We start from the raw sequence: 16,435 nt of genomic DNA on the forward strand, positions 1-16,435 counted from the left end.
CGCACCACGATGTGGTACGGAAAATTCGCAGTATTTACACTATGTGGATACTTAACCTAAGACCGCAAACGGGCCATGCGCTGCATTTGGGGGAAATGCAAGTGAATAGAAATGTAAAAGATGCAGATTTGGAATAAGAGGTTTACAGATTACTGTAGTTTAGAGGCGTTTCAGAGATGACAGATTCCCTTTATATGCTGCTTAAATTTGATCGTTGTGTACCATACCTCCCAACTTTCAAGTATCAGAAAGAGGGACAACCGATGCGTCCATTTTTTTTTTTGTTTAAGCCACGCCTCCACTCCCACCCAATCCCTGCCCATCCACACCCGATTCATCCCACACAGTATCATGCTCCAATAGTGCCTCCCACACAGTATAATGCCAAAATAGCTGCCCCACATAGTATAATGCCCTCTAGCTTCCACCATACAGTATAATGCCCCCATAGCTGCCACCATACCGTGTAATGCCCCCATAAATGCACCCATACAGTATAAAGCCAACAAAGATGTCCCCATACAGTACAATGCCCACACAGATTCTCCCATGCAGTATAATGCCCACATACAATATAATGCCCACACAGATGCCCCATGCAGTATTATACCAAAACAAATTCCCCCACACAGCATAATGCCCCATAGCTGCCCCATGCAGCATAATGTCCCCCATAGCTGCCCTTGTACAGTATAATGCCCCCATACAGTATAATGCCCACACAGATGCCATCATACAGTATAATACGCCCATAGCTGCCCCATACAGTATAATGCCCCATAGCTGTCCCTATACAGCTTAATGCCCCCAAACAGCATAATGCCCCTTTGCTGCCTTTATACAGTATAATGCCCCATAGCTTCCCCATGCAGTATAATGCCCCCATAGCTGCCCCCATACAGTATAATGTCCCCTTAGCTGCTCGCCGAGGACTCCCCGGGCACAGTGCTACTTTAAGCGCTGTGCCCGGGCAAGCCCTTGATGTCACTGTCCTTATATGGACAGTGACCTCTGGGGTTCCCTCTAGGAGCAGAATCCAAAGCCAGAGGGTCAGCAGGGGATTCCACTCCAGGAGTAGACCCTGGCGTCACTAGCCATACATGGACAGTGACATCAAGGGCTTCTCCGGGCACAGAGCTTAAAGTAGTGCTGTGCCCAGGGAGTCCTCGGCGAGCAGATGAGCTCCCTCTGCTCCTCCGCTCTGAACTAATGCTGCAGCAGGGAGCTGATGGTTCCCTGCTTCAGCATTGGGTTCAACTTTATCTTTGATATGAGGACACAGATATAGTTGTTAGCGGGACATACCCCCGGCCACCTGGGACACCGCCCAGAATCCAAGACTGTCCCGCTGAATCTAGGATGGTTGGGAGGTATGCACTCAGTACAGGGGCGTAGCTAGAGGGGGGGCAGGCGGGGCATGTGCCCCGGGCGCAACTAGGTGGTAGAGAAAGGGGGGCGCCGCAGAGCAGCTGATCGCTGCTGTTAGGCGCCCTGTATGTCGGACACCTGCAGCAGCGATCGGCATTAGAATGAGCCAGTATTTATTCAGTGGCATTCTGTCTGAGGTCTGTGACGGCCCAGGAATGGACCAGTCCAGTCACCTGACCTGTCACGTGACCTCAAGTCAGTGACATGGGGGTCAAAGGATTCAGGTCAGGTGACTGGACTGGTCCATTCCCAGGCTGTGACCGACCCAAGTCAGAAGGAACTCCGCCACTGCCTGTGCCGCATGACCTCCTCGGCTTCTCCGGTGAGTCACGTCAGGCAGAGTGGAGAGTGGTAGCGGTAGGCTACCGCTCTCTGCTCTGTTTACCCTGTAGTGCTAAGTACATGGGGGGGGGGGGGGAGTGTGGCGCTATTTACAAGAGAGGGGAGTGTGGCACTATTTACAAGCAGGGCAGCGGGCTGTGTGTGGCACTATCTACAAAAGGGGAGTGTGCCGCTATTTACAAGGGGGGAGTGTGGCGCTATTTACAAGAGAGGGGAGTGTGGCACTATTTACAAGCAGGGCAGCGGGCTGTGTGTGGCACTATCTACAAAAGGGGAGTGTGCCGCTATTTACAAGGGGGGAGTGTGGCGCTATTTACAAGGGGGCAGCGGGCTGTATGCGGCCCTATCTACAAGGCGGGAGTGTGGCGCTATTTACAAGGGAAGGTGCCGTTATCTACAAGGGGGCTGTGTGGCGCTGTTTACAAGGGGGGGGGGGTGCTGTGTGGCACTATATACAAGGGGGGCTGTGTGGCACTATCTACAACAGGGGGATGTGTGTGGCGCTATTTACAAAAGAGGGGCTGTGTGTGGAACTATCTACAAGGGGGGGTGTGGTGCTATTTACATGTGGGCTGTGTGGTGCTACCTACAAGCGAGAGGCTGTGTGTTGCGCTACTTACAAGGGGGCTGTGTGTGGCGATATCTACAAGGGGGGCTGTGTGTGCCGCTGTTTACAAGGGGGTGATGTGTGTGGCGGTATCTACAAGGTGGGGCTGTGTGGCGCTATCTTCAACAGGGGGGCTGGGTGGCATTAACTACAAGGGGGGGCTGTGTGTGGAGCTATCTACAGGGGGCTGTGTGGCATTATATACAAGAGGGGGGGCTGTGTGTGGCTCTACCTACAGGGGGCTGTGTGTTGCGCTATCTACAGGGGGCCGTGTGTGGCGCTATCTACAGGGGGCTGTGTGTGGCATCTTTAATTTATTTTCTTTTAATAAAAATTATATTAACTCCCTTATATAACTATATCGCTTGTAAAATGCAGAAATGGTTTTATGCTTGAGTTACATTTAAAAAATTGTGAAAAAAAAAATAACACCTCGTTGATTGGTAGAGGAAGCAAACATGGTGAGGGGGAAGAAGATGTCAGGAAATAAGTTGGGGGGGGGGTGCCAATCTGAATCTTTGCCCCGGGTGCAGGAGAACCAAGCTACGCCTCTGCTCAGTGTACTGTACGGGTAGGCCAGCTTTGACTTCTATGGAGAGGGTATGTATATGACTACTGGGAAAGTTGTGGGGAGGGCTTATTATGACTACCGTAGGGGGGCTGTGACTACTGGGAACGTTTAGGAGAGAGTGTGGAACACAGTTTTTGTAATAGAGTGGCTGCTGCTTTTACTATCATTAAGGGAAGATCTCTTCTTACTACTTGGAGCGGGGGCAAAACCTCAGATGATGTGTACGGCACACACATCCCCAACTGAACATTTTTATTTATTTTTTTAACTGTACAGCAATCGTTCTAAATTCAAGTTGTTTGGACCCTGCCCTACAACATGCTGTTGATGGCTCTTATATTCTTGGCCTGGCTAGAAACCATCCGTTCTCAAAGGCTCATTACATTTTTATACAAGACAAGATGTCTTCTAGATATAGATTTTTTTTAGATTAAAGTATTTACTGTATGTAGGTTAATAAGAAGTAGGATATCAACCAATCTAAAAGAAAGTTTCATTCCAACGACAACATTGCATTTCTGAATACACTATATATAAGTTATGCAAAACAGTTATGGACAGAAGCAAAAATTGTAACCGCTGGGATTATAATGAATCAGATCACAGACAGTTATATGTATGTCGCTGGAGGCGCTTTCTTAAATAGCACTGTATTGTACATCGGTGACTTTCCTAGGGGACACCAATGGCTTAATCAAGAATAAGAAAATCCCGCGTTCCACTTCAGTTGCTTCTCCACTGTATTTAGCTTTAGTATAAATATGCAATCTATCCTATTCTCAGCTCAAGAATGGTCCTAATAAGCTTGTAAAATTTCATGACATTCCCTGTGGGCTGCTTTATAATGTCCCTGAGATACTAAATCCGCAGCAATGGAAGTCCTGCAGAGACCACAGCTGAGACCGCTCTTCTGGATTTATAAACCTCATTCATAGTTAATAGTCTAACTAGAGGAATGAAGGGGGAGGGGTATCTAGCTTGTGATAGATAGATAGATAGATAGATAGATAGATAGATAGATAGATAGATAGATAGATACTGTCACAGTAGCAACGTAATATACTATACCTAAAATTAAAATATTCTCATCCTCCAGCTAATAAAACATTTATGGGTTAATGCTATTCAATTTTCTGGTATTCCCCACAGAGCAACTATTTGATAATACTGGTAATACAGTTCATCATTGACTTCTTTCCTCTGCATTAGCTTTGCAAGCACTAGAATAAGTAAAGTAGCTCTTCAGAGTCAGGACCCTACTAAAGAGCATCACAGAACTTAGTGTGCAAGAAAACCATGAATATACCTTGGGTGGGAGATTGTGGACAAACCCAGTCAAACATGAATTTCTAGGTTTTAGGTAAAGCAAGGCTTTAACCATGGAAGTATATTCCTGTTGGATGGGCATGGTCCTTCTGGAAATGAAAGGAATAGCACAGACACCAATGAGACAAAGTGTCTAAAGAAACCATGGTATCAACCCTTGGGCTATGGTTTAAGCTGCCAGGAACACCCCTTAAATTTGCACAGGCTGAAAAACAACACAAGAGCAACTGGTCAGGACTGGACCAAAGAGCTAAACAGAATCAAAACCAGGAGCCAGAAGAGAATCAAGAGGACTAAAAACAGGATACAGGATACAGAACGAACTAAGTATCTAAGCACAAATGATGATCCAGACTGTGGCAATATCACTTTTTATAGGGTCATCAGAAATTCTGATAAAAATAAACATCTGATGAGAGATTTAAAGGGATTGTCCCATCATTAAATATGACATTTATTGTATAGATTAAAAAAAAACGTACTCAATGAAGACTTATGACATTTACTACATAGTATTTAACCACCTAATAAGCGGAGTGCTGGTGAACACGAATACTCAGTCAATCTCCCCACACCTAGGCCTCTACACAGTGATCCTCTGTTCCCTGCAGAGCAGCCAGTAGAAATAGCTTTCTGTCCTTCTTGTCAGGGAAGGAGCAGAGCCTCTACAATTGCATGACAGTGTAGCTGAGGAGACTCCTTCTCTGCTTGTTAGGATTGTAAAGCTCTGCACATGCCGACTGTATTGTTTATTTTATTATATGTTCATTATTTTTTTTAAGGGAGCACAGTATATATCTTGACTACTATGGATCCCATGCTTCCTATGTTCAGTAAAAGAACAAAAGGACTATATTGTCAGCTGCCAGAGTGGGGTGGAGATTGATTCTGCTCATAGCTCACCCCCAGCAGCACAGATTAGCAGCAGCATAAATGGGGACACAGGGAAGCAAAAAGGAAAAAAAAAAGATGTGAAAGGTATTTTTATATGCTAGAAACACTGTTTACTTTTGCAAATTATTAAAAGCTATAAACAGCATTTCTGGACCTTTGGGATGTAAGTTATTCATAGGATGACATCTCTAACCACAGCAAAACAGACACAGAAGCACACAGTGAGAGTCAAGAACCATGATCATAAGAGTGGCACGGTCCCTGGACCCCACACTGTCATTGGCAGAAGTGGTAAGCCACTGACTGTCATTGTTGTTAACCATTTCTATGCAGATCGCTAATGACAAGAAGTCCCAAGGGAGCCGCCTCTTGTAGAATGTCCCTGTGTATCATACTTGCTGTTACTAGAGTAGCTTTAAAATTAAGAAAATAATCCGCACATCAAGGGTTTTTCAAAAATATAACAAGTGTTTATTTAATCCTTATCCCGCATACAGACAACCTCCCGACATGATAAAACACAGTTTAGGTGTTTTGAGCGCGCCAATCGCTCTAAGGGTATGTTCACACGCCCTATTTACGGACGTAATTCAGGTGTTTTAACCTCGAATTACGTCCGAAAATACGGCTCCAATGCGCCGGCAAACATCTGCCCATTCATTGGAATGGGCTTTACGATGTTCTGTGCCGACGGTCATTTTTTTTTACGCGCCGCTGTCAAAAGACGGCGCGTAAAAAAGACGCCCGCGTCAAAAAGTGCCTGTCACTTCTTGAGACGTAATTGGAGCCGTTTTCCCTTGACTCCATGGAAAAACAGCTCCAATTACGTCCGTAATGGACGCAGCCAAAAGCGCCTGCACTTTCCATTACGTCTGAAATTGCGGAGCGGTTTTCTCCTGAAAACAGCTCCGTGATTTCAGCCGTTACGGACGTGTACGTGTGAACATACCCTTAGTCATAGCATGTGGAGGTGAGTCCTGCACCTAAGAAAAGCCATCCAGGCTGGAGCTGTGGAAACACTGGTGTCGGATGAGCTAAGTACATTGTTTTTTGTTTTATGTCACTAGAGTAGGCATGGAGCAGGTAAGTAAGTTGTACTGTGCAGTTGATGCCATTATTTTATGGACACTCAGGCTGGTGTTATATAGGGAATACAGCTGGAATGTTATCGGCACCATAACGGTCATCATATGGACACGATCATGGCAACGTACACACACCCTGCCCAGCATTAATATATTGGCACTATAGATGGCAATGAGCTCAGTCTATGAGCTCTATGACAAGCATTATATGGACACGCATTAGGTTCATTATTCAAAATATCTTTAATGCCCAGCAGACAGAGGAGATGAGGTGCACATCCAAAAATGAAAACATTGCCCACTTCTGGTAACACCATCACACCACCTATCACAATGAAGGAAGAAAGACAGGCATGTTGGGAGTAATCCTCTGGCCACGTACCCATTCTCTTGTTTCCTAAAATTCGGATGAAAGGTGTCCAGTCTTCACATGGGGGACCTAAGATGTGGTCTCCCTTCTCTAAAAAGCCAACTGCAGCCACAGGGTTGGCTTCTACAATATAAATGCACTTGCGCCCCAGTAATACCATCTAAATTTACTTTCAGCTGCCCCTTTTCCAATGCTCTCATCTCTCACAGTCACTGCAGCATTTCAATGCATAACCAATTACATTAGCATTTGGCAGTCATCTTTATGGATTATCTCACATCTACTTGCAATTCTCTATGAAGTAACGATCACACCCAATGAATGGAATCAGATACAAGGTCATTCTCATTAAATGTTCACATCAAATTCACAGAGAAATCACTTGGACCACACAACCTTAGTAACACACTGAAATGCTGGAATGCAATACATTTCAACAGCTATAAAATTATATTCGATTTGATTTTTTTAGGGAGCACGTCATTATAATGTAAATTACATCACGTGACTTTTCACTACCCGGATCTTTTCATGTAGATGAATTTTAAGATAATTACTCTGTTTCCATAACAGTACAGAACAGAAAAGCCGGATGTTGATATCTGACATAGGTCCCTTATTGTGGTAAATTTAAAAAAATAAGATGATCCTAATTCTGCGTATGTATAAGCAAAAATGTTAGAGGGTAATATAAAAAATATCATCCTTAAATTACTGAGCACTAAACACCTTTCAGCCATAACATTAAAACCATTAACCTGTGAAGTGAATTGATTATCTTGTTACAATGGCACCTGTCAAGGGGTGGGATATATTAGGCAGCATGTGGAGAGTCGGTTCTTGAAGTTGACGTGTTAGAAGCAGGAAAAATGGACCAGTTTAAGGATCTGAGCGATTTTGACAGGGAGCACATTGTGATGGGTAGACGATCAGAACATCCCACCTGGGTCAGAGCATCTCCAAAACGGCAGGTCTTGTGGGGTGTTCCCATTATGCAGTGGTTAGTGCCTACCAAAAAAGATCCAACAAAGGACAACTGGTGATCTAGTGACAGGCTCATTGATACATGTGGGGTGCACTGTAGCAAAAATTGCTTAAAAAAGTTACTGCTGGCTATGATAGAAAGGTGTCAGACCAGAAAGTGCATCGCAGCTTTCTGCGTTTGGAGTAGCATCCTGGCATATGTTTATTTTAACACATTGTTAAAAGTGTGGCTCCGGGCATATTTTGATATGTACCACCTACCTAAACATTGTCGCAGACCAAATTAACCCCTTCATGCTAACGGTATTCCCCAATGGCAGCGGCCTCTTTCAGCAGGATAATGTGCCCTGCTACACTGCAAACATTGATTAGGAGTGGTTTGAGGAACATGATGAGTGTTGACTTGGCCTCGAAATTCTCCAAATCGAAATCAGGTATAGGATCTACTGCTGACGTCTAGGTGCCAGATACCACAGGACACCTTCAGAGATCTTGTGAAGTCCATGCCTCGACAGTTCAGAGCTGTTTTGGCGTCAGAAGAGGGACTATACGATATTACGTGAATTAGATGGGAAGGGGGTTCTCTGACTGTGATTGTCTGCCAGGGAAAGCACAGAGAGGGTGGGCAATCTGGGTGACTAAATAACAGAACAAGCTGCCACATAAATATTACCCAGGCTGAGAGTGATAGCTGTCAGACAGCTACTTCCCGTCTATCAATGCCAGATGCGTCTGACAAAAAAGTTACACACTAGCACAAGAATAAAAATGTTAAAAATCCAGATAGCATCAAATCATGAAATAGTAAAATGTTGCGGTCTAGTATACTGCTAAAAATAAGACAGACACTTCTGGGGCAATGTATTAAATGTAGTATTGCAAATCTATTATCAGGTAAAAAAAGACGTTTAAAGAGGACGTATCAGCTCTACAAACATGTTTGTCCCTTTTTGTTTTAGGAAAAACTTGTATTTCACCTATAATAACAAATTTGAAGCATCTTTTCTTAGAATTTTGCGTTGTGACATACCTCTGTTATTCCTCCTGGAAATACATGAATAAATTAACAACTGGGTGTTACCATTTCTCTTATCAATGTGGTGTCCCTGCACACTCTATAACTGTCCAATCAGCGCTAACAGTATCAGACTGTGCAGGCATACACCATATTGACAAGGGGAATGGTAACACTAAGTTGTTCATTTATTCATACATTTACAGGAGGAATATCAGAGGAAAGTTCTAAGAAAAGATGCTTTCAGCAATGTTATTTCATGGAGAATTTAGCATTGTATTTGCTACAACACACATGTCAGGAGAGCTAAAAAGTCTTCTTTAAGAAGCAAAGAAGGACAGATGGATTTGGGTCAAAAGCAGGTACTGTCCCTCCAAAACACGGACACTTGGGAGGTATGGCATTTCACGTTTATGTAAGATCAGCATACATAGTTATACCCTGATGTGCAGTATCTCTCCTGTTAAACCAATTTTTAAATAAAGTTAGCAACATTCAATTAAAGAGTAAAACTATCAAACAGCCTTGGTGTAATACTGCGCCATTCACACTTTCCTGTACGTTGTTAGTGACCTATATTTCGCAGCCCTTTATGCAGTCACTCACTGGGGGTGCATTAATAAACGGGCACAGCAGGGGGCACATTGTGGCTCATTAAAAGACTGATGCTGATATAAAGAAGGGACTCTGCATAGTACCAAGTCTATGGGGTGTACATTACATAGTCTGAGCTTGTGACAATATATGACTGAGCTTCCCAGGCACAATGGATGGCAGGACAATATCATTTTCATTCCGGAAACTGGTGTCTCAAGAGACGATGAGCAGAAAAATGGGGACTAAAGAACAGGACAGCAATAACCAGTGGCTATGCTCAATATGATTAGGAAAGATACTTTGTTATACTGCAACTACATTGAAAGAATTAGCATTGCTTTATATATATCCCACCCTCCAACACACTGAGAATCAAATATATGTGTTCCCCCTCCCCTAGTAGGCAGGCGGATGCAGATAAGCCCCAATTATTTCTTCCTAGATTTTTTTAGTAAGGAACCGTACAAGCCCAGTGCAATGTGGGGAAAAGCCCCTAAGGACTCATGCACACTGCAGAGAACGACACTCATACAGGCTCCGTGCACTGCCCTACATACTCCTTCAGACTCAGTCTGTATGAAGATATTCCCCCTCCAGAAGCAATGTTTCTCTAGGGGATAATACCTCCATACATATGGGGTCAGACGGAGCATTCCACAATTTTTGTTTCTGATCAGTTTCTACAGAATCTGAGTGAAAAACCTTTGTGTGATGCCGTAAAAAAATCTGAGGCATATGGAGTTACAGTAAAGGCCTCATGGTCCTCTATGGGAGCCCTATTACGGCTCTGCACAAAACTTTTCTGTAATATGGTTGTGTGCATGCATGAGCTATAAAGCCAGATAAAATGGAAGTAAATGGGCAAAAATATTGGATCCGAAAATGATGCGTCCTTCACAAAAGTGTTTAATCCAATTAGGCTCTGTTCACATCTGCATCGGAGGCTCCGTTAAGGCCTCTGTCGCAGTTCCAGTGAAACATTTACGGAGGAACTAGTGCAGTATTCTGCGCTATTTCTTCTCGTAAAATGACGACCCCTCTAACAGAAACCCTACGGAACCCATTCAAGTCAATGGGTTCCGTTGTGGTGCTGTTACTGTCCGTGATGCAAATGGCTACAGCACAATTTTTTCCTTCTGCTCATATGACTGGACAGAAGAACGGAAAAACTTTGCACAGATGTGAACAGAGTCTAACTAATAAATAACTAGAGGGCTTTTTTCTTGCTATGACGCCACATCCAGTGACCACAGTAACCAATTATAGGCCACAACAATGAAATCGCAATGGACAAAACGTTACCGCTACTGACATCGATTGGCCACTGTGGTCCACTGTAGTGTCGTCACTATGGATGTCACATCATTGTGCTCGGGAGGGACAACAGAAGCAGGGGATGTACAAGACTGGTGGTGGGTGACAGAAGCGGAACCAGTACGGTAAGTATATTACAAAGTTTGTTATTTTTTTCAACTGTGAGCCCAAATTGATAAATTTTTTTAATCCAGGAAATTCCTTTTAAGTATCTCAATTTTATAAAACATAAGATTTTGAGACTTATATTGTACCAGCCTTTAGAAAAAAAAAGTTATTTGCCTGAGATCCCCACTTTTAACACTTCATATAAATTGAATTTTATTTGCAATCCAAGACGTTCCAATATCGTATCTGCTGAAGCTATGCCAAAACGAGACTCTAACCAATTTCTCTATGAAGTTTGTGTTCTACCAACTTTTTGCACCACCCCCCCATACACATACTAATTTATTGCATGAGTAGGCAAAATAATCCCCATGTCACCAGTCTCCATGTACCTTTAACAGACTTAAAGGAGTTGTTCAGTCCCAAAAAATTGATGGCCTATCCTTAGGATAGGCCATCAATATCGGATCGGTCGGGGTCAAGCTCCTGGCACCTCCGCTGATCAGCTGCTTTAAAGGGGCCGCAGCACTCGTACGAGCAGTAAATTAAATGAAGGGGAAGCAGCGCTCATTCGTCAACGCTCTGACCGAGGATTCCGCTCCTGGAGGGAGTCCCTGATGTCACTATCCATATATGGACAGTGACATCACGGGCTCCTCCAGGAGCGAAATCCCCAGACAGAGCATCGGCAACGCTCTTGTGTGGAAATTGCGCTGCAGGAGGAGCCCCTGACGTCACTGTTCATATATGGACAATGATGTTATGGCCTCTGAGATGCTGATGCTTTGAGTTTGCCGATGCTTTGAGTTTGCCGACGCTCTGGCTGGGAAATCTGCTCCAAGAGGAGCCCGTGGCGTCACTGTCCATATATGGACAGTGATGTTAAGGGCTTTACCAAGACAGGAGTCATCGGCCAGAGACCTTGTATTGCTCTGGCTGGGGACTCCATAGTTAAAAGCCTGCATCACTGTCTATATCTGCTGACTGTTGGCAACTTTTCAGTGCGCCTTTCAGATATCTGTGGAAAAAATGTGATCTGCTATGTTGGATCACTTCGGTTGTTGTTGGGTACAGTCCATGGAAAATCGGTCATGCCATTCAACAGATCAGCATTCCAACAATAGATACCAGACCACAGATCAAGGCACAGATCGATTGGCAATTTATTGTCTTAACTCAAGGCTTTGTCACCGAAACAATAACTTTCACAGACCAACCGTAAATTACAAGACGTTCAGAAAACGGTTGTCTGAAATCACTAATGTGTTGCCAGCTTTAGGAGGAATCATAGTCAATGTATCAAATTAAAGTTCTAGTCAAGCAACCAAACAATAATTAGCCTTGATCAATCTAGTTCCGACTAAAAAGGAATTACAGCGCTTGGTATGGCTAAAGGACTATAAAAAATTGGAAAAACATGAGCAAGCAAGTCTTCATCCCAATAATAAACAATTCTCTTTTTACCGTCACTAGGCTTTGTTTTTATTATTTTATGTCGAGAACATTCCTGGATCTGTTGCCAGGCTGGAAATAACATGTTTTTGTGTTCTCACTATTATTTAGCCACATTGCTACAAAATTGTGTCAGACTTTTGCTTCTCCATCTCAGTCTGACATTGTGTGGGTGTTTAATACTTTGCTCCCCAAATCATTTCACTAACAACCATCCGCAATTTGGAGAGCAGCTGAGGTGGAAGTCAGGGACTGAGCCGCAGATCATTTCATGGGAATTACCACAAATTACTACTATCGTTGGATAGAATTAAACTTTATGAAATATTAATCCAGAGGATTTTCTCCAAATATATAAAGGGGATAGAACATAGTTCTGAGAATATTTCATATTTTTCCACTCTTTGGCATTATAAAACCCTAGAAGACGTCTCTTTTTTCCTAATTTTGTCTTTTAACTGTATAAGCACAATAAATGGGCCTCATGTATCAAAACGGTCTGAAAGTTAAACTGGCCTTGTTGCCCATAGCAACAAATCAGAGGTCAGCTTTCATTTATGTATAGCTGTTTAAGAAATTAAAGCTTAACTCTGATTGGTTGTTATGGGCAACAAGGACAATTTTACATTTCGATAGTTTTTATAAATCAGGCCCAAATATTTTTGGGAAGAAATTCTCTGCAATGGTTGATGTAGTGAAGGATTGTCGTTTAATACTCATTGGAATTAGATGAAATGTTATTCTTTGCATAATGAAAAATTATAAAATGTTCCAATATACTGTATTTATCAATTCCGCTCATTTTTAAAAATATCTACTTGCTGTTATTCAATGAGAATCTTCCAATATTTACTTTCAGAGATTAAAAATCTGTCCTGGTCATGTGATGGACACACAGGTGAACGGCTCGTTACCGGACAATTATAAGAACTGTAGCACCTGTGTGTCCATCACATGACTAGGACTTATTTGTATCCACCTGAAATAAACAATGAAGGTTTCTATTGAATAACAGCAAGCAGAGATCTTGAATAATGTGAGGAATTGATACAGAAAGTATATTGGAAAATTGTATACCTTTTAATTAACATTTATTTGTTGAAACCAGAATACCGATTTAGCCATATTATGAACAGGAGGTTGAATACACTCTCACTTTAGTGATAATAGTGTCGGTTTTTGGCACCTACTGTCATATAGGCACACAAAGTCTTTTCTTTTATAGATTCCAAAAGGACCCTATTACCAGGAGAAAATGTAGAATATTTTATGGATGATTTGTGCTTTATTGTGTGCAATAAACTTTCCTACAGTGTAGAACATAGCACACCACAAATACTATACATAGAGACATAGAGACATACATACATACATAACTACATTGCTTACGCCCACTGCCTGCTCTTGGACACCATCTCTATAAAGTCACTTTATAACTCATTTTGCACGACCACTGGCTGGGGATATGTGTCATGGAAAGAATAACGCACACTGCCATGACGAAGGAAGACATGCTCAGTTTATTAAATGCCAAGCTATATTCAGTTGTAAATGTAATCCTTCGAACCAAAAAATAGTAGCGTTTTTTTTTAATCTTTACTTTTATCTTTTACTTTTTTTCCTGTTCATTTCATGATGGTAACAAAACATTTGTAGCCTGTTCACTCACCACTTTGGTTTTATCCATTGCTGTCAATATAGTCACATTCAGATTCTGCAGGGCAGCGAGGACATTCTTGTATTCCCCCAAATATTCTGAGAAATAGTCTGAAATACATGAGTAACTATCTGAGGGAGATCAATGAGTAACCATCAATGTGACATACCTTTATGACTTAGGGGTATTACTTCAAAGAGCATCTCCACCCTTATATTACTTATGTAGTCAATAGTCATGTATAAATATAACGCTAGGGGTCATTTCAAGCTTCCCTAAGTCTAAAAGGGTCTTCTTCTTGGCCTTTTGGCTCTGTATGGAGCTGTAATACAGCACCTGGAAAAGTATATGGGACCATATTGTACCTTTGCATGCCTCTGATTTCATACAGAGATATATGGAGCCATTTTTCCTCCCATTTATGCGGTATCCAAGAGAAAATAAAATTGTTCCATGCTCCATCTTATGTCGTATTACGGAGATATTCTTTAGAATCATTGCATTTAGGGAAGAATTTCTCTGTAATATTGTGTCATACGAAAACTCAAAATGGCGTCACACTGAGTTCCTATGATTATCCCCTAGCTCAGGTAGAGCAATAGGATTTTTATTCATGGTTGGAATTGCTGGTTAATAATTTGCACAATTTCAATAATTACACAATCTGCTCAATTACAATATGAATAACATATAAATATAATGTAAAAGAATATGATGATAATTGAGGAGGAGTTGAGAGTAAAGAAGAAGAGAAAGAGGAAGAAGGAAAAATAACAAGAGTGGGAGACCGGTAGATATATAATATAATATATAATACTTAGAATATTTTGTTTTTGTTATTCCTCCGTTTTCACATCCATTTATGTGAATTTATTGAACCTTATTGAAATCTTTGGACTCACCTGTAGTTACACCAATTGGTTTAAATGACGACTTGAATCTTAAATCTGGTCACACAACTGTCTTGTAATCTACAGAGAATTTCTTTGTGCATTTTGACGGATTAGAAAGTGAGAGCCATTCGATGTGATGTCGCTCTCACTGACTAAAGGCTGAGGTGACTTCAAAGTAGCATTTCTCTTCTATACCACTGAATGGGTTAAAATGAGTCACACACTTCATTAAATCAACATTCCCCAGGAGAGGTGCTATAGGGTTACGTGTTTGAAGAAATTCTGCTAGATCAGACAGAACAAGGATGCTGGATCTTGAAATCAGCAAATGACTACAAAGAGGCAGCCTGAGGCAGGAGATGGAAAATCAAACCACAGCTCCGAGCGCTGACTAAAACCAGAAATGATGATCCCACAAGAGCAGGGACCGTCTAATACATATTCCGCCAGTTATGGACAGTGATAGCATACTGTAGATCTAGAGCCAATATGTGTCAAAGGAGAATAAATCATGAGATGAGTTGTAACATCTATTCACTGGTTATCATGGACACCCAATCTCCATTCTCCCCATGGGCATCCAATAGCCATTCACTAGTGGGTCAACCAGATGAAGAATAAGCAACTGGGCACTTAAACATTGCACCCGGGACCAGCAGTTGAAGGGTCTCACAGGCACTCTCTTTTTTTCCATACAAAAAATGCAGACCCTCAAATGGTCGACTGGCCCATTTCCAGGGCACTTTCAGTTTTTCTCAGAGGTCGTTGATTTCAATGAAGAACATAACTATTACTTATTACCAAGAAGAGCATACCTGTCATGATAGAACTACTACATCATGAGCAGCCTTCAGCTCCCCTTTCAGGATAACTAATCTGGTCTCCCTTCCCCCAAAAGTGTGGCGGTTTTGGTGAATTTTTTTTAGTTAACTAATACAATTTTAACATTTTTGTTGAGGTCACATGATCGCTCTTGACACCACTGACTGGCTTAGAGGGATTACTGACGGTAAAGACACAGTGACATATGCTCAGTAGATGTGATACACTTTATTCCATGCCCAGCATTTTGGGAGACGTATAATTGTGTGCAATTACTTCAACTAACGTAGTATTATTAAGGAATATTACAGATGCCCAAATTGAAAGATGCCTTTTCCGTTAATTTAAAAAACCCAAAAACCTATGTAGATCTGCAGCACTGCTTTATGTTAACAAACATTATCCTTGAATGGAAATGTCATATATTGCCCCATCTAAAGGATAATAAATCTAAATTGCAATGTAAGTAATGACAGATAAGAAAAAACAAGTCTTCTGCACGTGCCCCTGGAGGCCCCCAATAAGGATACCCCCATCGCTATGCCACCAATGGGAGACCAGATCAATCAAACTAAACACTACCATTTTCCTAAGCTCCAAGAAAATGGAGACTAGTTCATGTATGTGTATGTTTCCTCCTCATTTCTAGCTTTAGTGTCCCTCTAAATAGGTGTCATTACTCTGATTCCTGATATATATCAGTGCGGTGCTGAATAAGAAGGATTTTCTGCAACATTTGAAATCCTCAACCTCCTAAAGAGTCACTTTGGCGATGATCACATCTGAATCCACTTCATTTTCCATGTGAATATGGGACTGTTTCAGAGTTGCCTTTAAAATCATATTTACCATATGACATAAACAAGAAGAAAATGGAAACGGATCAGCTTACCACATAGCAGTTCTGTATCCATGTTACTACAAAAATGGAGACATGTTAACAATTAGAACATTCATCCAAATAAATGCA

General features: G+C 42.0%; 1 protein-coding gene across 4 annotated transcripts in view; it reads right to left on the reverse strand.

Moving 5' to 3' along the window:
* NECAB3 (N-terminal EF-hand calcium binding protein 3) overlaps window positions 1-16,435 on the reverse strand; it is a 57,806-nt gene that overhangs the window by 29,962 nt on the left and 11,409 nt on the right. For all 4 annotated transcript variants that reach the window (XM_075845571.1, XM_075845572.1, XM_075845570.1 and 1 more), the window contains exons 4-5: window positions 16,358-16,383; window positions 13,763-13,860 (exon numbers count right to left, since the gene is read on the reverse strand). In XM_075845571.1, the coding sequence (XP_075701686.1) occupies window positions 13,763-13,860; window positions 16,358-16,383 (124 nt within the window). The remainder of the gene's footprint in view (window positions 1-13,762; window positions 13,861-16,357; window positions 16,384-16,435) is intronic.

This window comes from Rhinoderma darwinii, chromosome 13 (assembly GCF_050947455.1).
Source record: "Rhinoderma darwinii isolate aRhiDar2 chromosome 13, aRhiDar2.hap1, whole genome shotgun sequence".
In the NCBI taxonomy this organism is placed as follows: Eukaryota; Metazoa; Chordata; class Amphibia; order Anura; family Rhinodermatidae; genus Rhinoderma; species Rhinoderma darwinii.